Source organism: Euleptes europaea, chromosome 1, assembly GCF_029931775.1.
Source record: "Euleptes europaea isolate rEulEur1 chromosome 1, rEulEur1.hap1, whole genome shotgun sequence".
NCBI lineage: Eukaryota > Metazoa > Chordata > Lepidosauria > Squamata > Sphaerodactylidae > Euleptes > Euleptes europaea.
The window spans coordinates 96,602,179-96,625,629 of NC_079312.1; the positions used below are offsets into that span (position 1 = coordinate 96,602,179).

Genomic DNA, 23,451 nt, shown 5'->3' on the forward strand with positions numbered 1-23,451 from the left:
GGGCAATATCTATGGATCTGGGTTACACAAACCCAGCATATGTTTCTTTGAAGAGAGAAGGCAATACATTTCTCATTCAATTTCCCTAGATTTAGGAAACAACATGTAAGAGGCTCCCTCTAAAAATGCCTCCTGCCTTCCCTCTCCCCACCCCCTGCATTTAGTTGTCCTTTAAAAATGGTCTCATGATCAGGTCCAGTGTATTGTTTTCAAAGAGGAAAGCATTTGGGGCGATACAGGTATTACTTGCAACAAGAAACAAATGGAGATACAGAAATAAGAGAAAGAAAATGTGTCAAAAACAAAATAAGAACCCAGTTCAAATTAGGCACCATTTTATTATGAGGAAACTTGAGTGAGTGACTTTCCTTCTACATACATTTCCCGCTATAAAATTTACACTGGAAAAACCTCACATAGGAGTTAGTGCTAAAGGATGTAAGAATTCTGCAGAGATGGTAGGGACATTTAAAGCTCCTTGAAACCCCCAATCCCAAATCCTTTATATGGTTATTAGTCCCACAAAAGCAAGATAATAATAATTAAAAATTGTGGGACTCGTTTAGGTAGGGCATTTAGGTTATAAAGAGTTAATAGATCTGAAGTCAAAATGTACAGGAAAAAAGACAAATCAAGCCTCCATTTACAATGGCAGAGTCAAGCAGTAAGTTTGGAAATATCAGTTTTGTACTGAACACAAATGCATTCAATCTGCCATTGGGAAGCTTTTATTAGGGTTCTTTCCCCATCAATTAAGATTAGTACTTTGCTTTTAGTGCATGCCATGCATTTAGCCTGAATTAAAATGCTTGGTAGTTGAACTACCAGAGTTTTAATTAATTCAGAAACCTCGTCAGGCAAAGGTGTCCAAAATCAGATGCTGCTTTATCATCTCTTCTGTGCAATACAACGCAAAACATAAAAAAGTGGAAGCACCAATTAAATTTCTTCTGCATGAAGTGTTTTGGCCTTAATAAATCTTCTAATTTACATATCTTCCTGATGTTATGGAGCTGGGAAGACTAAAGAAGCTACAGAAAGAACAAGAGAGAACCAACATTTAGCTTGCAATTTAACTCAAATGACAGCCAAGCGAAAATGCATGAAAGCACATTCTATAAAAACGGACAGCGCACAAAAGTTTCCACTTATTTCAGTTTATGGAAATGTGAAAGCCCATCTTCTATTTTTTCTATTTAAACTTGCAGTTGAAAACTTTTTTGGGGTGGGGGTCTATGTGATCACCACTATTTTATTACAGAAGACAAATTAATATGGTGTAACAGGACCTAGAAGGAAACCAAGGAAGTTCCATTTCATCACACTCAACTGTTAATAATCATGGGGAGGGGCTGTGGCTCAGTGGTAGAGCATCTTCTTGGCATGCAGAAGGTCCCAGGTTCAATCCCCAGCATCTCCAGTTAAAGGGACTAGGAAAGTAGGTGATGTGAAAGACCCCTTACTGACTTTGATGGACCAAGGGTCTGATTCAGTATAAGGCCGCTTCATGTGTTCATACATGATTTCTAAAGCCTAATTTTATGAAATAAGCAAGCCTGCATATAAAGACTTTGCACAAAGCTTGCTTTTAAATGTTTACAGATTGAAGGAAAATGTACATTGTTTATGGCCTTAGGGGCAGTCTCTTTTCAGACTTTGTAACTAAGACTGTTTTCAGATGGGCTCTTTAATCCATTTTGGTATTTTTATTTATTTGTGTTTTTTATACTCCACCTTTGTTGGGATTCAAGGCGGATTACACAGAGTCAGACAATACAATCAACAGGATGGGACATTCGATACATAATGAAATAGGATTTGGGTTGTAGAACAAACAGAAATCGGGAAAAAAAATTGAAGCAAAGCATTGGCATTAACATGACACATTAAATGATGCAAAATTACACAATGGGCCCCAACCCACAGAAAACTATACACAGCCGTACAGACCACAGTACCAATGATTTATCCAAGTAACTTTGTGAAGCCTTTTGTATACGGCTATCCTATTGCATGCGAAGAAAAGCCCTCTTGGATAATTCAGTTTCGTACAGTTTGCAGGAAGCCAGGAGAGCGGGAGCCTTCCTGACCTACCTTCCACAAGGTAGGGAACCACAACAGGGAAGGCACCTGTACGGGCAGTTGTTGGTTTTGCCCATTTGCAGGTTGGCATTTTTTTTCCCTTTCATCATATCAATTGCCTGCCTCTTAAGGGGGTTCAGATTATGTACAAGTCACTCCCATACCCCAACATCTCTATACAGCTTGATCAGTACCCGTAGACTTGTGAGTACAACATTTCAGAAGCAGTGAACTTGAACTGAACCCAGACACTGAACTGTCGAACTCCCTGCATCCAAAAGATCGTATATCAGAAGGGTGATTTATGTCACAGCAACCGATAACATGCAAATAACATGCAAACCGATAACATCTTCAAGTACTTGAAGGGCTGTCATATAGAGGAGGGTGCTGAGTTGTTTTCTGTTGCCCCAGAAGGTCGGACCAGAACCAACGGGCATTAAAATTAAATCAGAAGAGTTTCCATCTAGACATTAGGAAGAATTTTCTAACAGAGTGGTTCCTCAGTGGAACAGGCTTCCTTGAGAGGTGGTGAGCTCTTCTTCCCTGGAGCTTTTTAAGCAGAGGCTAGATGGCCATCGGTCAGCAATGCTGATTCTATGACCTTAGGCAGATGATGAGAGGGAGGGCACCTTGGCCATTTTCTGGGCATGGAGTAGGGGTCTCTGGGGGTGTGTGGGCGAGGTAGTTGTGAATTTCCTGCATTGTGCAGGGGGTTGGACTAGATGACCCTGGAGGACCCTTCAAACTCTATGATTCTATGATACTGCATGCCTACATTATATTTTAACTTGATTCAGGAAACTTATTCCATGTCTTTGCATCTTACATAATCTTGAGCATTGCAACAAAGCCTTGGAACCTCAATGCTTTATGCCTGTGACAAACCTAGCCAACTATTTTTAAGCTCAGCCAAATCTAGTTCCATGTATTCTTATAAATTAATCTAAGCCATTTTGCTTACATCAGTGAGATAATGGATTCAGCGCACACCTGTAGATATAAATATTGGAAGTGAAAGCTTTTTTCACATAATGGAGAACAGATATTCAACACTGAAGGAAATATGCGTCAAAAGTAAAACACCACAAAACTCAAAGTAAAATGTAACATTTAATAATAGTACAAAGGAAACTGAAAAGAAAAACTGAAAGGTTTTTAAAAAACTTGTAAAACAAAAATGAGAATGACATGTTAACATTTCATGAAAATAGTTCCACTATTTCCCCCCCCCCCCCACTGTCTCTGTAACATTGTGTGGTCGGTCTTCCAGGTGGAATCTTCTGCATGGCTCTCATTTACAAATAAACAGCTGTCTCGAATGCACACGCTTTGAAAAACAGGAAAACATCTAGTGGTGAAGATTCCATGAAAAGCTGCATCTTTCCATTAGTCCAATTATTTATAGGACAGGAAAAAATTAGTTTTCGTTTTCCTGTTTTCCTCACCTAACAAGAGGTGACTTTAATTCAAGATTAATGTCACATTATAACCACCAGGAACTCGTTAAATAAGAAACAAATGTATAGAAGTATAATATGCATGAACAGCTGAGTTTGGTCTCGTACAAAAATATGACATTAAGTACTTCTAAACAGGATCCCAGCCAAGGAAAAAAGTGTGTGATTTCTAATGGGGACAACTTTTACAAAAGAATACCAAAATTGAGGCAAAGTTGAGGTCAGTAATTTAAAAAAAAAAAAGGACAAAATGGCCAACACAATGTATGAGTGTGTATATATGCACACATATTTCACACACACACAATTAATACATTGTTACATACATTCTGAATGTCTCCATCAGAAATATGTGGAAAATATTGCCATCGTAACCATTTTTTAATCTTTTCATTATTGCTACTGGATTTTCACACACCTTTTCCAAAAAAAGGCAGGAAGAAAGAAACTGAGCTCTTACAAGCCAATCAGAAAGAAAATATTTGCAAAGAGAATCTTATTCGTTACAGCATTTGTTAGAACAGATGCACTAGTTTGCATATCTGATCAAACGTTTCACCTGCTCTGCAGTCTCCTTTGTGTAATTAGTCTTCAGGCTTTTACAAAACCTTTCATCTGACAAAGGAAAACATGATTCATTTTTCAACTTTAGCCAACTTCACTTCGCCAGGATTGTCATCTTGTACATGATGCGTCATATTTGTCCATTTAGACAGTTACTCCCCTTCTCCTAGTATTTTGTAGACTACCCATCAGGAAATAATATATTTATATATATAGCTTAACAGAGGCACAGCCTTTTTTTAAAAAATCAATTATTGCAAACTCCTAAAAAGTGTAAATATCTATACCACCATTTCTTAGATGGCTTGCCATTTAAAGTACCTGTATAATTTCATCATGAGTTCTTCCCCCCTACACAAATATAAAGTAATACTGTAACACGATTTTTAATCTATGACAGACAATTGCCTTTTCCATGGTGGAGGAAAAAACCCCAAGACAACATTTCAAATTTTGAGCAATTACAATGGGCATTTGCAAAAAAATGTGCAACATGAGAAATCTCTGCCAGAAAATGTGCAACATGAGAAATCTCTGCCCGGTTAAATGCTACTTCTGGGCAGGCAAGGAAATGCCTCTCCCCATTTCAAAAGTAAAATACAGGCTATCATACAGCATTAAAAAGGATTTTAAGTGGGAGGGCTAAACCATCTCCAGAGAAAAGGGGAACTGAGAACAGTTAACGTTACACAAAAGCAAGGTGGGAAGAACATAGAGGAACAACTTCTACAACCTCTGGAGGTGATGGGTCTGGTTGAGGGCATGACAAGTGGCTCACTTTGCACACAAAGGATGAATGAGAGATACTTGTGCTTCTGTCAGGTTTTCATCCCCTCTTCTATGCAATGAATAAATCAGACCTAACAACCATGAATATGGCTCTGAACTAGGATCCCACCTAGTATTGCTGCACATGCAAGGAAGGGTGATTTTCACTGATTTCCTTCTCCCAGGGCAGCCCCAAATGCCCCCCAATACCGCTCCCGGGAGACTCCCAGGGATATCTCCCATGAGGTCTCCCAGGGGCGGAAGAAATCAGAGAAAACTACCCACCCCGTTGTGCCCACGGAAAGTCTAGGCAGGATACAAGCCTTCGATTTTGGCTGCCGCTTCTTGTGAAACAAATAGATTGCAGCCCTAAAAGCATTAAATGCAAGCTAGAGTATAATGCGATCAAACTATTTTAACTGCCCTGAATTCTTCTTCATGTAATTAATCAGGTCCCACAGCTAATTTGATCACCACCTGGAAATCTTCTGGTATCAACCTTAACTTTGCTGATTTTCATTTCAAATTCTAGCTCATGAATGTGTCCACCATGCTGCATAAGGATTCCCAACCTTAGCAAACTGAAGCAGCCCAAATGTCTGCCAGTTATTTAACAGCTAGGGAATCCTTCCACAATTAGGACAGATGGTCCCCTAGCCATGGAAACTTTTGTTGAGTTTTTTGTCTGAGAACATGTCACCACACGAAGATGCGATTTTAAGGAAATGTTCACAACCTAAGTGCTTCTACGATTGTCAACGCCACTCGAAAGGGAATTCAAGGGAAATCTTGCTCTGAAAGTCATATCCATCCATTTTCTTAGTTCCATCACAGAGGATAGCAACTGTTGCTTAAATATACCGGTCCTGTGTACTTTTTTTCAGCCATTGCAGAAAAATGAACACACAAGTTTTTACAATGTGGTTTTTTAGCAACAGAAGGGTGGGGGGAGAAACCCAGACACCCCATTCTAGAAGGAGTGGGCATTGATGCTGAAAGGGACTGAAAAAAATTATAAACTCCAGTTTTCTACATCCTAATTTTGATTATGGAATTTCAGGATGAAACAGTTACCCAGACAGCAGCACACACTGGAGCAATAAATGGAGTTATGCCTCATTCATAGGTCCATAATTACAATGAGTGCAAGCCCTCTTAAAATTCCTATTTAATAGTGCTGCACTTCAGCTGCACAGAAAAGATGAATGCTATAATTTCACTTTTATTACTACTACAAACGTCAAAGATATTTAGGGGTTTTGTTTAAATAACACCACTAGAGTGAAGTCGCGAAGCTGGATCACTTTTCTTCGGGCAAGAGATTCAAAGTGTCACCACACATTCAAATGGTGATTTGTTCAAGACATTTTGGTGATTTTAACACCAAATTGATTTTAAAAGATAAAACAAATGAGATTCCCAAAGGTAATTTTTTATGTTTAATGCCTTAGTTAAGTTGCAATGGTTAATTTATTAGGTATAGGTAGGGTCAGTATATAAATAGATGTACAGGGCTTAAAATAAATCAAACCCCTGCTGTTTCAGAGCTAGGCATTGCAATGCATATAAGGGAATTTGCAAATACACGGTTAATAATAATTACTTTTAAAAAGTTACATCCTGCACAGACCCAGTCCTTTCTCTGAGAAACACAGAAGGTGGTCATTTTCTCTTTCATGCTGGCTCACTTGCATAATGGTATGGGCAGAATGGATCACAGGGTGGAAGCGCAAGCAACTAAACACATGAATGTACAAAGTCCGCTCCTGGCATTTAAGTCTGTGTATGAGATTAACTGAAACAAAAACATAAAAAGCATGAATTAAATTATAGAAACCAAACATAATCAAAACATAAGAGTAAAGAAATATGTATAAATATATATACACACACACAATGATAAAAGAGAAGACTTGGTCCTTGGAACTCACAACATGAGCAAAACTATACCTGTTCCAAAAAGCCACAGACTAGACCAGGGATGTCAAGCATAAGGCCCGCGGGCTAGATCCGGCCCCTTGAGAGCTCTTATCCGACCCACGAACCAGCTGAGGCAACCACCCTTTCAACTCTCAAGGCATGGCTCAGCCCCCACCAAGTGACATTTTTGTCCTATCCAGCCCACGTAACAAATGAAATTGACACCCCTGGACTAGACGATATTTCCATCAGCAACCGTACTACAGCTAAGCTCTAAAGTTTAAAAATGTGAGTCTCCAGTTTAATCCTTGGCATCTCACCATAGCAGGTCTGGCCTTCGCCTGGGTTAGATCCAAACGTTGTTTTCCACTAAAGAGAAGCAATTCCACCAGCAGAGTGAAACGTTCCTGCCTCCCACCCCAACACAGACTGCTGAGCTCCCTGAAAGACTGCTCCTGAGGTAAAGGGAACCTTCAGAACACCATGAAAAAATGAACTGAGGATGTGAAGTGGGTGAAAATTGTGCCCCTCCTGCTGGATCCATCTCCATGGATTAGCAGAAGTTGACAGTGCCATTCGAGACAGTCTGTTGGCTGATCCAGTAGGAAGCTAATTATGGTTTGGATCTTGTTGGCTTTCTGCTTATGGAAGGCAATCTTTCCTTGCTTTCCCTACAGCAATCCCCTCAAGAACCCTAAAAATCCTCTGCTGAGGGCTAGGAAACACTGATAACTAAAAATTAACTGGATGGGACATCTGGTGAAATTGCACAGCTCTCCCTTCCATGAGTAGAAAGCATGTAGGATCCATTCCTATCTCTTCAGAACAGCTCACCCATCACACAAATGAAAACTACACAATTGCTTGATTATCAATTCTGTATCAGCCAGTTCAACTGAAATGCTGCCTGTAAGCAGGCCGTCAACCAAAACTACTGGAATCAAAAATAGCAATGGGTACTCCTAACATTACAAGTTATGTTTAAAGAAATGTTCACTGGTGACCTTTGTAGCAGGAGACTGAGTATGTTGAACCAAAATACAAACTCAGTCACAACTGCTAATAATTCCTGTAAGACAATAAAGAATGAAATTTAGCCTCTAACTGAAGAGCAAGGAATCTACATGTAGGTATAAAGACAGTACCCCCCACAGCTATCTTGCATCCCAGTTTTCTGATTTCTCTTGGTATTAACACATATGTAGACTTTTCATAAGAGATGGACAATATTACTGCTGCCCATGCTGATAATGCTACCTAGAACAAGTTCTATGAATTAGGTAGACTGCCTATAGACACACATACAACCACACACAAACACTTCTATTCTGATAGGCAATCATATTTACATACTAATACTGCAACCCATGCAAGGATGGAGAGAATCAGTACATCTCATAAGACCAAGTAGATGCTACTGCGTGTTGCTAAAGGGCTCAAGCTTGTAATTTAAATGTTCTCTGAAGCTCAGTCTCATCAACTGTATGTGTAGAAGTCACAGATCCAAGGGTTCAGTCGATACAACATCCAGCCAACATTCAGTCGATACAACATCCAGCCAACAGTCTGATGGAGCTTGCACACTTCATAGATTCCCATTGCCGGCAGCTCGCCATGAAGGGAAATGTGATTGCAATGGGTAAAGCTGATCATGCAAGCTGATCCTTAAGAACACAAGAATCCCAATTCCAGTATCAAATGCCAGGGGTATTATTTGATTAGAAACCTCAGCCCCACTAATTACAGAATTATCCTCTTACAATGGGAGCTTTGCTAAAAATCTAAGACACATTGCGCTCATTAACATGACGAAACAGCTCCAAAATCTTCTCCTCTGTATTATCCAGAAGATGTCACTACCAAACTTTAATAAGATCATTTTGATTTCTAGTGAATTTGTATAGTTAACTGCTACCCAGATTATTGCAGCATATTAGCTCAATTAAATTTGACTCAGACAAAACAGATTTTTAAACCTTAATCCGCATTTTATTTAAAAATGGGCTTTTACTGCCGTTGCCTTTTAATCTTTTTTTGTAAATTAAAAGTTGTGCCAGCAGTAATCAGATCTTCCACTAGGTTGCCAAATGATGGAATTCACTTGTAGCTGTATACCTTAGCATTGCACACAAACCTATTTAGTTCACACTCCATATGTTCCAAAAGATTAAAAAACAGCTAGCACATAAAATACATGCTAGCTACATTTAAATGTGCTGGCCCAAAGCCTGTCCAAGTCTAAATAATCATCTAAGAATTTACTGACTGTGAAAGCTCTTATCACCCCTCAATGTTTTGTTTCTTAACTTTACCCTGTAGCAACCTGGCCTCTACCAATTTGATATGATGCTAAACTCTACCAGGGTATTATATAAAGACTACTAGTAGTTATATATTGTTAAAGCAATTCTGTGCTGCAGCTGCAAAGGCATCAATCCACTTAGACCATATAGCAAGGGTTGCCAACCTCCAGGTACTAGCTGGATATCTCCTGCTATTACAACTGATCTCCAGCCAATAGAGATCAGTTCATCTGGAGAAAATGGCCACTTTGCCAATTGAACTCTATGGCACTGAAGTCCTTCCCCTCCCCAAACCCCACCCTCCTTAGGCTCCGCCCCAAAAACCTCCCGCCGGTGGTGAAGAGGGTCCTGGCAACCCTACATACAGCCCAAACAATCAACCAATATAGTAAGTCATCTTCAACAGGGTATTTCTCCCCATGCCCAACCTCCATGGCTGATATCTGCCTAGAGATGTACACAGATCAGCCATGATCAGTTCAGAGGCAGACCTCAACATGCTTCATGAAGTCTTCAAATAAAGACTCTACAGACTGCACCATGCAGACTGCAGAGTGGGATAACTGCTTATCCCGTCAAGCTGGTGTGAGAAAAAAGCGTATCACCTGCCCAACCTAAATTCTTATTCTCACATGTCCCTATGATAGCATTGTCCTGGACCATACAGAACTACCTGCTATACTGCAACAGAAACCTATGAACCCCTTTCAAACTGTGTTTTCCAATTCTGGTTTGGAGATAAGCACAAGCCAGTTTGCTAATTCAGACACAATGAGAAACTATGGTTTGCCCAAACTAGGAAGCAAATCAGAATACATGAGGGGAGGAGGGATCATACAAGCTCAGGCCCAAAAACCGAACCATGGATTGGCCATTATATCCAAATCAGGCCATAAGTTTTAGAACTTAGCAGAAAACCATGAAGCTGTGCATTTCAGTATAAACTTGAAATACGACTGCTAACTCTTGGCCTTGTTCTTGATGGCCATTATCAAGAATACTCACAATAAGGTTTGGCGGGTTTTCAGTATTCACACACTTATTCAAGAAATAGAAAATATTAAATGTATCAAAGGAATAATCTGATTTTAAAGTTACTTCTGCTGCTTAGCATATTAGGGCTGACATGACTGGAGTTAGTGGCTCTCATTTACAGTAGCCTAAAAACAGGGCTCATTGGAGAAATGCTTCCTCTCTGAAATGTATCCTGCATAATTTATTCATTCATGTATCACAAAATTAAATTTAAGGCGTTCCCTGACCCAAGATGTGATGATGGCCACTGATTTAAGATGGCTTTTAAAAGGGGATCAGACACATGCGGGGGGGGGGGTGCTATTAGGCTGTGAGAGCTGAAAGAGGTTTTTTATGCATGGCTGTTTCCCTCGCTGTCACCCCGACGACTTTGGGTCTTTGTGCTGATTGTGCATGCTGTTTCCGACCGTCAGAGGTTGCCTTGCTCTCCCCCTGCATTTTGCCCACGTTTTCAAATTTGAGATAAAACAGGTCTCTGAAAACGCAGGCAAAATGTGGGGAAATGCAGGGGGATAGCAAGGCGACCTCTGATGTTCGGAAATGACATGCACAATCAACACAAAGACCCAAAGTCATCAGAGGGGTGAGGGCAAGTGAAACAGCCACGCATAAAAGACCAGAATCTCCATCTGCAGAGGCAGTTTCTTTAGTTCAGTGGTTCCCAACCTTTTTTTGACCAGGGACCACTAGGACTTTTTTGTTCGGTGCAGGGACCCCAAGGTTCAAAATAAAAATTCCGAGAATTTGAAAATAAACTTTAATCATAACTGTTAGTTAAACATTAAACTTAGAATAATAGTTGAATATGTGTTTTTTTATAATAGAGAACTTTTAATTGAAAATATTAATTTATTATGGGTTTATAACTTTGTTTCGCGGACCTTAATTTAGTTCTCGCGGACCCCTGGGGGTCCGTGGACCCCCGGTTGGGAATCAGTGCTTTAGTTAAAGATACAGAGACAGACATCAGAAGGTGTCCTCTCTTTCTCTTTGGCAGCTTTCCAGGGAAATTTGGTCAGCAAGTATTTGTCTAGGTAGACCTTTGGTCTAATAATTCAAAAGAGAAAATTCTCATTCTGGTAAGGAGCCGTTAACTTCAAGGGAGGGAGTCATAACTCAGTGGTAGAGGACATGGTTTGCGTTCAGAAGGTCTGCAGTTAAATCGCCACCATCTCCAGTAGTTCTCCAGTTCTCTGGTGACAGAGCTAGGGAAGACCGCTGTTTGAGACCTTTTGACAGTCACTGCTAGTCTGAGTTGCAATGAGGGACATCCATATATTAGTGGGGCATATTATTCAGCCTAAACATAAAAACTTTCAAGTAAAATAAAGCTACATAGTACAACATATTCTAACAATAGTCAAAAACAAGAAACTATGCTGAATATCATCCCAATTAACTCTATTCTTTACATTTTTAAAGCCCTTTTTGGATGTTTGGTACAAAAATATTATCATTAACCAACTAGATACCAAAACCCAGAAGCTAATGGTGATGCCTTCCTTCCTTGGGAAGGAGCAGACCTTCCACTCCTTTGAAACCAAAGATGCCAGGGGGCAATCAGCAATGTTGTCCTGAGGGGCACATTACAAGCATCATCTGCAGAAGGGGGAGTCTTTATTTTCTACCTCTCTAATTTTTGGAACAGTTATGAAGCCTTGCTAAAATGTATATTGTATCTTTGCTTTACTCTACTCATTTTGATGCAGCTTTGAATGGGAACTGGGTGGCGCTTTTAAAAAAATAACTCAGGCACTTACCTAAATTGCTTCTTCCAGGTTTTTTAACGCAGCCAAGCTAATGCTATGTGTTAAAATTCGTAGGTGGGAATGCACCGTCTGGTAAAAAAAAAAAAAAACTCATGTCGAGCTGCTTACTTTTTCTTGTCTTTGTCCTTCTTCAGCGGCTGCTGGGAAGCGGCCTGCAAAGACTGACACTGCAGAGTTTCCACTGCTACCTTTCGCCTGTTGAAGGCATTCATCTCCTCCTCCAGCTCTCTTCTCTTCTCCTCCACCTTCCTCTTTTCTTCCTGATGTATCCTTTTTAGATGTTCAAACTTCTCGTGCAGCTAGCAAGAAAAACAAAACACAGTTAGTGAACACTGCTGTCACATTTCTACCTACTAAGAGGCCTTTGGCTAGGGTTGCCAGGTCCCTCTTCGCCACTGGTCGGAGGTTTCTGGGGCGGAGCCTGAGGAGGGTGGGGTTTGGGGAGGGACTTCAATGCCATGGAGTCCAAAGGCCAAAGAGGCCGTTTTCTCCAGGTGAACTGATCTCTGTCGGCTGGAGATCACTTGTAATAGCAGGAGATCTCCAGGCTACACTGCCTTTGGCCCTGACCTACAGTGAGGGGCTTTGCCACCCACAGGTCCTGTAGGAACTGGGCTGATTCAAATGTTAATGAGCAACACTGGATGGAACTGGTAACATCTGTAAAAAAACAACTACGTGGGATGGGCAACTTATGTGATTTTTCTTCTTCGCACACCAGTGCTTTCCCTCCGGGGCACAGGAAGGAGGCAACATTTTCCTGACTCATATGGCTCCTCTTTACAGTCATTACTGGAAGAATGTGGGAGCCAGATGCAGGGAAAGCAGCAGCGATTCCATTTCATAATAAAAAATTAAGCTGGCCCTTAATTTCAGTGTAACAAAAGCTTTTTCTTCCATGGCACAGGACAGTACGACTTTTATATTTAATATATAAAAGCTACGAGAAACATCTCAGGGTTAGAGCAGCTCCATGAGGAAAAGGCAGTCTGGACACAATCCAAATCTGTACTTCTTTCTCCTGGGTTTTGGAGCCTCAAAAAAGACCCCCACCCCCCCAAAAAAGCTTCCAAGTAGGTTTTAAAAATTCAAAGACGATCACTCAGGTTTTAGATCAGCATGGCCCAGCCTACCAAGCTAATCACTTGAACAAGGTTATTCATCGTTTTCAATTTACCAGATTGCCAATACATTGCCAGAAGAACTCGGCAGAAGCATCTTGCTCTAGACTGAAAAAGTAGGATTTTTAAGACTTCAGATAAACAAAAACTCAAATTTTGATTTGTTGTTTTTCAGGGCTACATGATTCAGCTCTGTCTCCCTCTTTGACTAATTTGGAGCCAGAACGTGCTTCAGCACTAGGGCTGTAAAATGAGGCACTGCAGTTTGGTTTCAAATAAGAGTTTCATGTGAACAAAAAACAACACTGTAGAGACAGAAACACTACTTTCAATTTTCAGATACTTATTATAAAATATATTAATCTAAAAAATGACCTTTTTTTCTCCTTTTAATTCTGGATCACCCAATGAAGTTGACTGGCAGTAATTTCTTCACAGAATATACAGAATCTACTACCACAAGCTGACTCATGAGATTAGATAGCTTTTTAAAGCTTAGTCAAATGAAGGGAAGATCTTCTAGCAACGGTTATTAGCTGTAATACCTAAATGGCAATATACCACCAAGTACAAGATGCTATGGACAAGAAGGGGACAAAACATCTCGCGCACATTCTGCTTGGAGGTACCCTGGCTGCTGTCATAGAATAGACAGAATCTTTGTCTAACAAAGAAGAAAGGCAGTTAGTTCCTTAATGGTATAATTCACTCCTCTAAATATCACATCCATCAAAGGGATTTTTATACGCAGTACACACAAATCTGTGGGCCCGGGCTCATTCTCTGGCATACTTACTTCCCTTTCCTTTTCTTTCAGTTCAGACTCTGTCTCCTTGACCTTGCTGACAAACATCTGCCTCATTTCTTCTTCTTTTCTCTGCAGTTCACAAAGGAACTCTTTTCTTTTCGTCTCATATGTTTCTTGAAGGCTAGCAAATATAAAAGTAAAACAACCCCCCAATCATTAGACATTAAAAAAATACAAAATATTTACAAGTTAACAGCAACCATAAAACGCTTGTCTTCAACTTGCATTGTGTATAAGAGAAAGATAGATTAGAGAATAAATGCCTATACTAGCAATGAGAAGCCATCTCAGTGTGAAACCTGTGATATCCCTGCCTCTAAAATTCCCCAATGACTTCAAGACAATTTTCAGCTTTCACACATTGCAGCAGGCACAAAGGTGGAAAAGAAAGCTCTCTCACACCTGAAAGGCTGGTTGTCAGGATCAGTATCTTTGAATCCCATTTCTTCCAGTTTGCACCGCCTGTACAGCTCATAGTGGCGGGTATGAGTTTGTTCTCGAAGATCTTCCATGTTGACACGGATCAGCATTTCTCGCAGTTTCACAAAGTCACAATGGCTTTCATTCTCAACTTGTTAAACAAAAAAGAGCAATGTAGACAACATGAAAACTATGTTTTACAAACACATACACATACTCTAATTGGACTAAGAACCCAGGCATCTCTTTTGTCAGAGAACACATCTAACTGGAATTAAAGCAGAATTTCCTTTAGCAATAGGATCACAGTTTTTTTGTCTTGTAGGATTAACCTGGGGTTGCCAACTTCCAGGCAGGGGATCTCCTAGGTTTACAACTTCTCTCCAGGCAACAGAGATCAGTTCACCTAAGAAAATGGCCACTTTGGAAGGTGGACTCTTTGGCCTTATACCCCATTGAAGTCCCTCACCTCCTCAAACCCTACTCTCCTCAGGCTCCCCCTCCAAAATCTCCAGGTATGTCCCAACCCAGAGATGGCAACCCAATGTGGTATAGTGGTTTGGAGCAGTGGACTCTAATCTGGAGAACCAGGTTTGATTCCCCACTCCTCTACAAGAGCAGTGGACGCTAATCTGGTGAACTGGGTTGGTTTCCCCACTCCTACAAACGAAGCCAGCTGAGTGACCTTGGGCTAGTCACAGCTCTCTTAGAGCTCCCACCTACCTCACAGGATGTTTGTTGTGGGAGGGGAAGGGAAGCTGACTGTAGGCCAGTATGATTCTTCCTTAAGTGGTAGAAAAAGTTGACATAAAAAAACCAACTCTACTTCTTCTAAAGTCATTGCCAATTCATCTTTGCACACTTCTATCATAGCATTTAGGAAGATCAGTTTTCCCACAAAACTTACAGTTACATCTTTTAATTCTTTTCAACCCTTTCCCATAATTTAAGTTTGCTGTACTATATCTGGAGGACAGGATGGCTGTGCAATCTTTCCAAACCCAGAATTTCTTCTTCAACCTCTTTACTTCAGCTGTCCTGTATCAATGGAACTTGTCTGCCAGTGTACAGATGGCTTCCTTCCGCATGTCTCTTCAAAATCTGCTAAAGATGGTTCTCCTTGGTTTTCCCTACAATGTTCTTGCCCTGCTCTTATTTTCCCTATTTGCCCTCAGTTTTCATTCTGATATACAGGGAAGGCGTTGATCCGATTTTTTTTGGTAGTCCACTTCATTGTTTGGTGCTTAATATCAATTAGTATCCAGGTTCTCCTCTCAACTATCAATGAAAGTCTCAGAACCAAACTGTTATAGTGCGAACGTGATCAACAAGGAAACAGAATGTGCTTTTATGTAAGATTATTATTGCAACATAAGGATGAAATTCATGCTAATCCAAGATAAGATGACTGAATGTCAACCTCTGCTATTTCATGACCTTGTTTCATCTATTTTTAATAACCTAGAAAAGGTTAGCCTAGGGGTAGGTTACACATGCCACTTGTAAAACAGACACAGCATTTGACTTACCTTGTACCACACCCCATGGGTACTGCCGCGCTCTCACCAGTTTGTTTCCAACTTTTACCTCTTCTGTACTTCCCACAACAGCAAATGGCAGGTGAGCCTAAAAATGAGAGTTGTGAGTTTAATTCACTTGGCTGTTTGTCACAGCCTCTACTACAACTATCTATGTGTGCGTGCGCACACAGATTCACTTAAACATTTGGAAACAGATGAACACTTGTGCAATACAGCAAATTCTAGCATGATTCAATGCATATAGGAGTACCAGTAAATACAATCGCCATTCAACAGATACATTCCTTGCTGCCACTTTTGGTAGACAGTATAGTGGCTAGGAACATGAGGGACCAACAACAAAGGGGGGGAAACTTAACCTTAAAAAAACAGAAGTACCCAAAGGTCAAGAAAAATCTTCAAGACCTTCTTATCTTTTTTTTTTTTAATAGGTTTTTATTTATATAGTTAGAAGGGTACAGGAAAAAGAAGGGGGGGATATGTGTTGTATTTATAAGAACAATACATTATTGTAAAATATTATCTATGTAAAACATGGTTACAAAATAGCATTCATTCGTTTTACTTATGTCAAACTAATATTCTGTTATCTTATATTCAAAATTTAGGTTAACAATTGTTGAAATATAAAAAATGATATATGACTAGTTATATATGTTATAATATGTTCAAATTAACTAGAATTCATGTAGATATAAAAAAGCGCCCACTTCTCATTAAATTGCTCAGTAGATTCACTAAATGTTAAATTTAACTCAAAAGTCATTTTAGCCATAGTAGCGTATTCCAAGAGTTTTTCTTTCCAGTCTTCTATTTCGGGTGTAATAGTTTGTTTCCAGGTTCTTGCCAAGACCGTTCTGGCTGCTGTTGTTGCATACTTGAAAACATCATGGTGTTTTGAAGACAAATTTGGCGGCACTATACTGAGTAGATAAAATTTAGGATCAAATGTATACTTTATGTCTAACATCAACTGAAGTTCCCGATGGATTCTTTTCCAATATATTTGTAGTTTTGGACATGTCCACCAAACGTGAAAGTAGGAACCGTCTGTAATTTGACATTTCCAACATGCGCCTTTTTTACCGGGTGTAGTCATCTGTGAGAGCATATTAGGAGTCAAATACCATCTATAAAAGGTTTTATACCAATTTTCTCTCACTTCTTGAGAGAGAGTATATTTCATTTCAGAAGTACAAAGTTTTTCCCATAAATCCATAGTAATCATTTCTCCGAAGTTTTGCATCCATTTTATCATATTGATTTTTACTTGTTCTTCTTCTGTTTCATATTTCAGAAGGAGCTTGTAAATTTCCCCTAGTACATGGGAATCATTTTTAGATATTAACTGCTCAAATTCAGTTAATTCACGAAATGGCTGGGGGTATAGACAATCTTTTTGCAAGTTGAGCCTCAGTTGCAGATAAGTCAGCCAATTCAGTTTTTGAAATTTTTTTTGAAGTTCATTCAGGCTCTTGATTTCTCCTGTGGGCTTTATCATTTCGTTATAAGTGAGATAGACATCCGGTTTCAATTTGACATTGTCATGGTAAGCTTCGATTGGCGACATTATGGATGGCGGAGATGGACTTATTCTCTTTTTGTATTTTTTCCACACTTTCAATAACACTATTTTAACATCACAGTCTTCTGGTGATTTGTCCTTTTGAATTTTTGTAGATAAATCCCATAAAACCTTATGAAAACCTTGTCCAAGATCGGCCCGTTCTAGAGTAAGATGTCGGTTTTTGGGATATTTTATCCATTCTGTAATCCAGGTTAAACAGGCTGCATGGTAGTATAATTTAAGATTGGGTAATGCCAGCCCTCCTCTTTTCTTTTCGTCTTGAAGCACTTTAAATCTGATTCTCGGTTTTTTTCCATTCCAAACAAATCGATTAATTTGTTTTTGCCAGTTTTCTAGTACTCGGTCAGGAATGTCAATCGGCAAAAATTGAAATAAGAAATTTAATCTAGGAAGTACGTTCATCTTGATTGTTGATATCCTTCCCAACCATGAGATGTTTATTTTGGACCATGAACTCAGGTCCCTTTCTATTTCTCCCCAGATTTTCAAGTGGTTTGATCTTAAGAGTGTCTTATTTTGTGAGGATATGTTGACGCCCAGATATTTCACTGGTTCTTTGACGATTCGACACCCGGTGACTTCTTCAATGTATTTTTCTTCATCTGGTGTTACATTAAAAGTCATAATTTTCGTCTTTGCTTTGTTGAGTTTGTAACCAGAGTATTTTGCATATTCAGTAATATGATTATAAACATGTGAAAGTGTTTGTCCGGGATTCTGGCAGATTAGAACAACATCGTCTGCATAGCTTTTAATTTTGTGTTCTTCGTTTCCTGTTATAAAACCTTTAATTTTTGGATCATTTCTTATATAATTTGAGAGAACCTCCATTGATAAATCAAAAAGAAGTGGAGAAAGTGGGCAGCCTTGTCTTGTACCTTTTGTGATATTAAATTCTGTTGACAGTGAGCCGTTAATCAAAAGACGAGCTCTCTGAACCGAGTATATCGTGTTAAAAACTGTAAGAAGAGTATCTCCACAGTTCATTTGTTGTAATGTTTTGGAGATAAAATGCCAGGAAACATTGTCAAAAGCTTTTTCTGCATCTAAAAAAATCATTGCAGTTTTTAGTGATTTTGACTTTGCATATTTGATTGCACTAAGAACCAATCGTACATTATCTCTCATTAGTCTCTTCGGAATAAAACCGGTTTGGTCTGGGTGTACCAATTTACCAATATTTTTTTGAAGTCTCTTGGTGATTATAGAAACAAAAATTTTATAATCAATATTTAGTAATGATATTGGTCTATACGCTTGAGGAAGATATTGATCAGTAGCTTCTTTTGGGATCAATGAGATATGTGCCTCCTGCCAAGACGAAGGAATCTTACCATTTTCAATTACCTCATTGTAAAGAGAGAGTAGAACCGGAGTTAATTGTTGTTCTAACAACTTGTAAAATTGTGGTGTATACCATCCGGACTGGGTGCCTTGTCTGGTTTCAAGTTGTTGATGGCATCTACGATTTCTTGAGTTGTTATCTTCTGGTTAAGGCTCTCTTGTTCTTCCAAAGATAACTTGGGTAATTGTGCATCCGCTAAATAAGTTAACAATCCATGTTCTTGTAGATCATCCTTCGAATAAAGTTGCTTATAATACTCCACAAATATTCTTTTGATTTCCTCTTGTTTGTTATAAGTTATCCCGTTGGCTTTGGCACCGATTATCTTCCTTTTCTTCTCTTGTTGTCGAAGTTGGTTGGCTAGAAAGCGACCTGGTTTATTTGCTCTTTCAAAAAACCTTTGCTTGGCATATCTAGTTTGTGTTTTTATTTCTTCTGTTTCTATCAACTCTATTTGGTGTTTGGTCATCTTAATCTCGTTTAAGGTGGTTTTATCCAACTTGATTTGAACTTTCTTTTCCAGTCTTCTTAATTGATCTTGTAAATCTTTAAGTTTCTTCTGTTTATCTTTTTTATTTTTGGAATTTAATGCTATCATTTTCCCTCTGATGAAAGCTTTACTGGCGTCCCATATGACAAAATTAGACATGTCTTGAGTCTTATTTAAAATAAAAAACTCTTTCAGATCACATTTGCATTGTTCAAGTGTTTCCTTTTTCCGCAATATTTGGTCGTTCAATCGCCATCTTCTTATCCCTATTTTGCCTCTTGACAAAGTCAATTCAATTGGATTATGATCTGACAGTATTCTAGGTGCAATCTGTATCTTCTCCACACTTGTTATCATTGATCTGGAAGTCCAGCACATGTCAATTCTTGAATGTGATCCATGACGATTTGAATAAAATGTAAAGTCTTTTGTTCTAGGGTTCTTCATTCTCCATATATCAATTAAATTAAATTCTTTCATTAGTTTTAAAACATTTTTCGGCAGCTTTCCAGATGTGCTGTTATGAGTCTTGTCAATCATGGGATTCACAACTGCATTGAAATCTCCTATAATTATAATTTCTCCCTGATAACATTCTGCAAGATTCTTGAATAGTGTTTCATAGAAGGTTTCTTTAGCCGCGTTTGGAGCATAAATATGTGCTATTGTAAAACAAATTCCATCTGATCCGTGTAGAGTCGAAATCTGATAACATCCGTCTGGATCTGCTAGATGAGACTTTACTGTCAGAACTTTCTCATTGATATAGATAGCTAGACCTCTCTTCTTCACTTGTGCCGATGCAAGATAAGGAGTTCCAAGATGATTAATGTGTAAGATTTTTTCATGATTTTTTTTATGAGTTTCTTGAAGACAAACAATATCTTTCTTTTGCTTTTTTAGGCTGTGAAAGACTCTCTTTTATTTGGGGAGTTGAGACCGTTTATATTCAATGATGTAATCTGTAAATGGTTCATGGTGAGATTAAAGTTCAAATCTACAATGCAGCTGCTTGATCTAATTTGTCTCCTTCAGAAGTCTTCTTATGTTTTTTGAGTTCTCTCTTTTCAAGCGGATGTTTTTTTTCTTTCTGAATCGGTTGAGATCTACTGGGACCTGCTTCCGGGATGTCTTCAGAATCTTTTGGAATAGAGTCTTCCGATATTTTTAATTCTTCAAGTAAGTCTTTTGCTTGAAATTGGTTATGGATTGTTCTTTTCCCTTGTGGAAGTGAAATCTCTAGCGAATATGGGATAAGCCAACGGAACCTAATTTGTTGCTTAACCAATTCTTGTTTCAAATCGTTGTACTCTTTTCTTTTGGTTAGAACGCCTCCAGGAAGATCAGATAGAATCTGTATTGAATTCCCTTCCCAGATCAGTGGGTCGTCTCTTTGTGTCCTAAGCAACAAGTCTCTGGTTCTTTTGTGGACAAATCTCACCAGTATATCCCTTGGTTTGTTATACTTAGTAGCATAAGACGAATTTATTCTGTAACAAAATTCAAGAAGAGTGTCGTCCTCGTCAAATTCGTAATTATCATGAAGTAGTGACTTAATCTCTGATTCCAAACTATCTTTTCCGAAACGTTCAGGAATCCCACGAAATTTGATATTTTTATCCCTGAGCTTCACTTCGTGTGCATCAGCTCTGGTTGAAAGATCTTCAATTATTTTCGATTGTTCCAGAAGCTCTGTAGTGTGTTGTGTTACTGAAGTCTCTATCTCGTCTTGCTTCTGTTTAATTTTAACAATTTCTTGAGAGTTAAGTTCAAGTTTCTCTTCAACCTTGGAAATACTTTGAAGCACCTTCTGCTCTGAATCTTGTATTGATTTCTGTAGAGAAGTTTTCATATCCAATATCATCTCCTGTGTACGCAGAAAAAAATCCTGAGTTTCTTTGGCCATGACCGAACTTTTATTCTTTTTGTCTTGTGGAGTCTCTGATGTAGGCTTGAATTTTGCAACATTAACCTCTTGCTCTTCTTCTTCTGAGACTACAAATTCTTCTAAAAATTTTTTTTGTTGTTTGCCTTTTAACTTCTGAGATTGTTGGTGTGCAAAGCTTGTAAATCTCTTCCTCATAGTAATTAAAAGGAACCTGAAAGGATGTCAATTCAGATTTCACACAAATTATTCTTTTCCCTCTCCCTCCCACAAAACATAAGAAATAAATATTTTTAAATCTGGCAATTAATTACTTGACTATACACTCAATATACTAGGTTAAATCACATATTTAGCTTGTAGGTTTCAGAAATGGAATTAATTGGAATATATATCAACAGTAAAATTAATCAGTATATTTAAAAAAAAGGTTGAGTAAGTTGCTTATGGGAAAAATCAATAATAATTCATTTTTTGTCTCGCTTAAAAGTTCAGTATATGATTGTTATTTTAAAAGTCAATTTGTCTTTGTGGGGTAGTGAAAAAACAGAGTCTCAGTCTGATATAAGGATGGAGAAAAATGAGGAAATTAACTGCAATTAATCCAGAAGCCACAGGAGGGCAGCAAAGCGTTCGTTGATTCTTTTAGAAGGGGAAACGAAAGTTAACTCTAAGAAAGCGACTCCATTTTTTCCCCCTCTTGCACCGTTCCCAGTCCGTTCCAGATCAAGAGCCTTGCAACAAAAAAGTAAAAATAAAAGAAGGCGAGGAAAAAACAAAGAAAAATAATACCGGGGGCGCGGAGCTAAATCCCATAGGAAAGTTGTGGTTCTGGAGGGGGGGTCGGAGAGAAGGCAGGGAGGAAGCCGAAGTATCTGGCCGGAGCCGCCGCTACGCCGCCGCCTCTTAGCCCGGTCTCCTACAGCCCGCCCTGGCTCCGTCCGCCCGCCCGCTCCGGGTGGGCTAACAGGATCAGGGCAGCCGCACAGAGACCAGAATGATTTCCAAGGCACTGACACACAGGGGAGGTCTCGGCCGCTTCCAGATTGAAGTGTACAACCGCAGAAAAAATCCCCCCCTCCTCTCTTCACTTTACGAATTGTCTTCGCTCCAATGCAACCCCCTCCAACAGATATTTAAACTTGATTGAATATTAGGATGAATTCTAGAATTATTATGCTTCTTATTTTGTTGTTGTATTGTTCTTAAAAGTTCTTTAAAAAAAACGGAAGTAGGGGGGAAGGGAAGATTTGGGCGGACGGCCGCCATGGTCTCAGTGGACTCACCCCCAGCTGCTTCCTTCTTCACCAGACGCTGCATCAAGCGTTTTGCTGGCAGTTGGACCCCCGGAGTTGAGCCGGGGGGGCTTTATGGAGGGTCTCTCCTATATGGCCCACTCCCCCCAGGCCTGGGGGGGGTCTCCACGGAAGCGGTTGGGAAGCCGCGAAAAAATTCGCGTCTGGCAAGCTCAGTCTCCACCCGGAAGTTCAAGACCTTCTCATCTTGTATAGGCTTCCAAACCAATGGGAAACAGATGAGAAAGTGTTGTAGTTATATATATTTGCTGGTCTTGGACCGTATTAAACTTATTGATTGATTGAATTTACTGATTGATAGTTATATATATTAAATGTTATCCTGCAAACACAACTTACCTACAGTCATAAAGATTTGTAGAGTTATGTACATTTGTAGTCTGGAACGGTGATTGTTTTGGCCACTGAAGAAGGCCATTTGGCTGAAACGCATTTGGTCTGGTCAAAGTCTAATTTTGTGATTTTATGTCTATTTGTGTTGTATGTTAACATGAGCATGCTGGTTTGGTAGGCTATTGTAGGGCCTTATATATGTGATTGATTTTAGCTTGTAATAAATATATACATATTTTGTATTGACATAACCTTTATATTGTATAACCTTTGGCCTTGGATGTTGATTTTTTCTTGACCTTTGAGTACTTAAATCTTACATTTGTAAAATGTAAGGTGGCCTTGCAAGCCACTGGCTCTTAGCCTGAGCATTCTTCTGAAATACAGTAGTAACAATAAAAGTGATCTATCTTACTGTACAAAACTGGGGGAGGGGGAGAACTTCCCTGAGCTGTCAGAGCCAGTGTGCTTTAGTATCAGACTAGGACTTAGGAGACCCAGGTTCAAATCCCTAATCCAACATAGAAGAATGCCTTGGAAAATGTTCAGACTAGTCTTTTACACATCCCCAGATGAAGTGTGTATGAAATGTGTAGGGGTCTCAGAGGTAATTGAAATTAATTCTCCCACTGCACCAACTGGGTGATCTTGGGTCAGTCAAGCACTGTCAGCCAGACCTACCTCACAATGTTGTTGTGAGGAT

The 23,451-nt window shown here is 39.2% G+C and overlaps 1 protein-coding gene across 5 annotated transcripts in view; it reads right to left on the reverse strand.

Annotated features, from left to right (window-relative positions):
- The window catches only part of SEPTIN8 (septin 8), a 167,887-nt gene that overhangs the window by 126,324 nt on the left and 18,112 nt on the right, over positions 1–23,451 (reverse strand). For 3 of the 5 annotated variants that reach the window (XM_056857160.1, XM_056857168.1, XM_056857138.1), the window contains 4 exons: positions 15,780–15,876; positions 14,233–14,401; positions 13,819–13,951; positions 12,010–12,200 (listed from right to left, as the gene is read on the reverse strand). In XM_056857160.1, the coding sequence (XP_056713138.1) occupies positions 12,010–12,200; positions 13,819–13,951; positions 14,233–14,401; positions 15,780–15,876 (590 nt within the window). Of the gene's footprint in view, positions 1–912; positions 1,032–6,477; positions 6,670–12,009; positions 12,201–13,818; positions 13,952–14,232; positions 14,402–15,779; positions 15,877–23,451 lie in introns of those variants that run through there. The other 2 variants (XM_056857146.1, XM_056857153.1) reach the window with 2 other exon arrangements.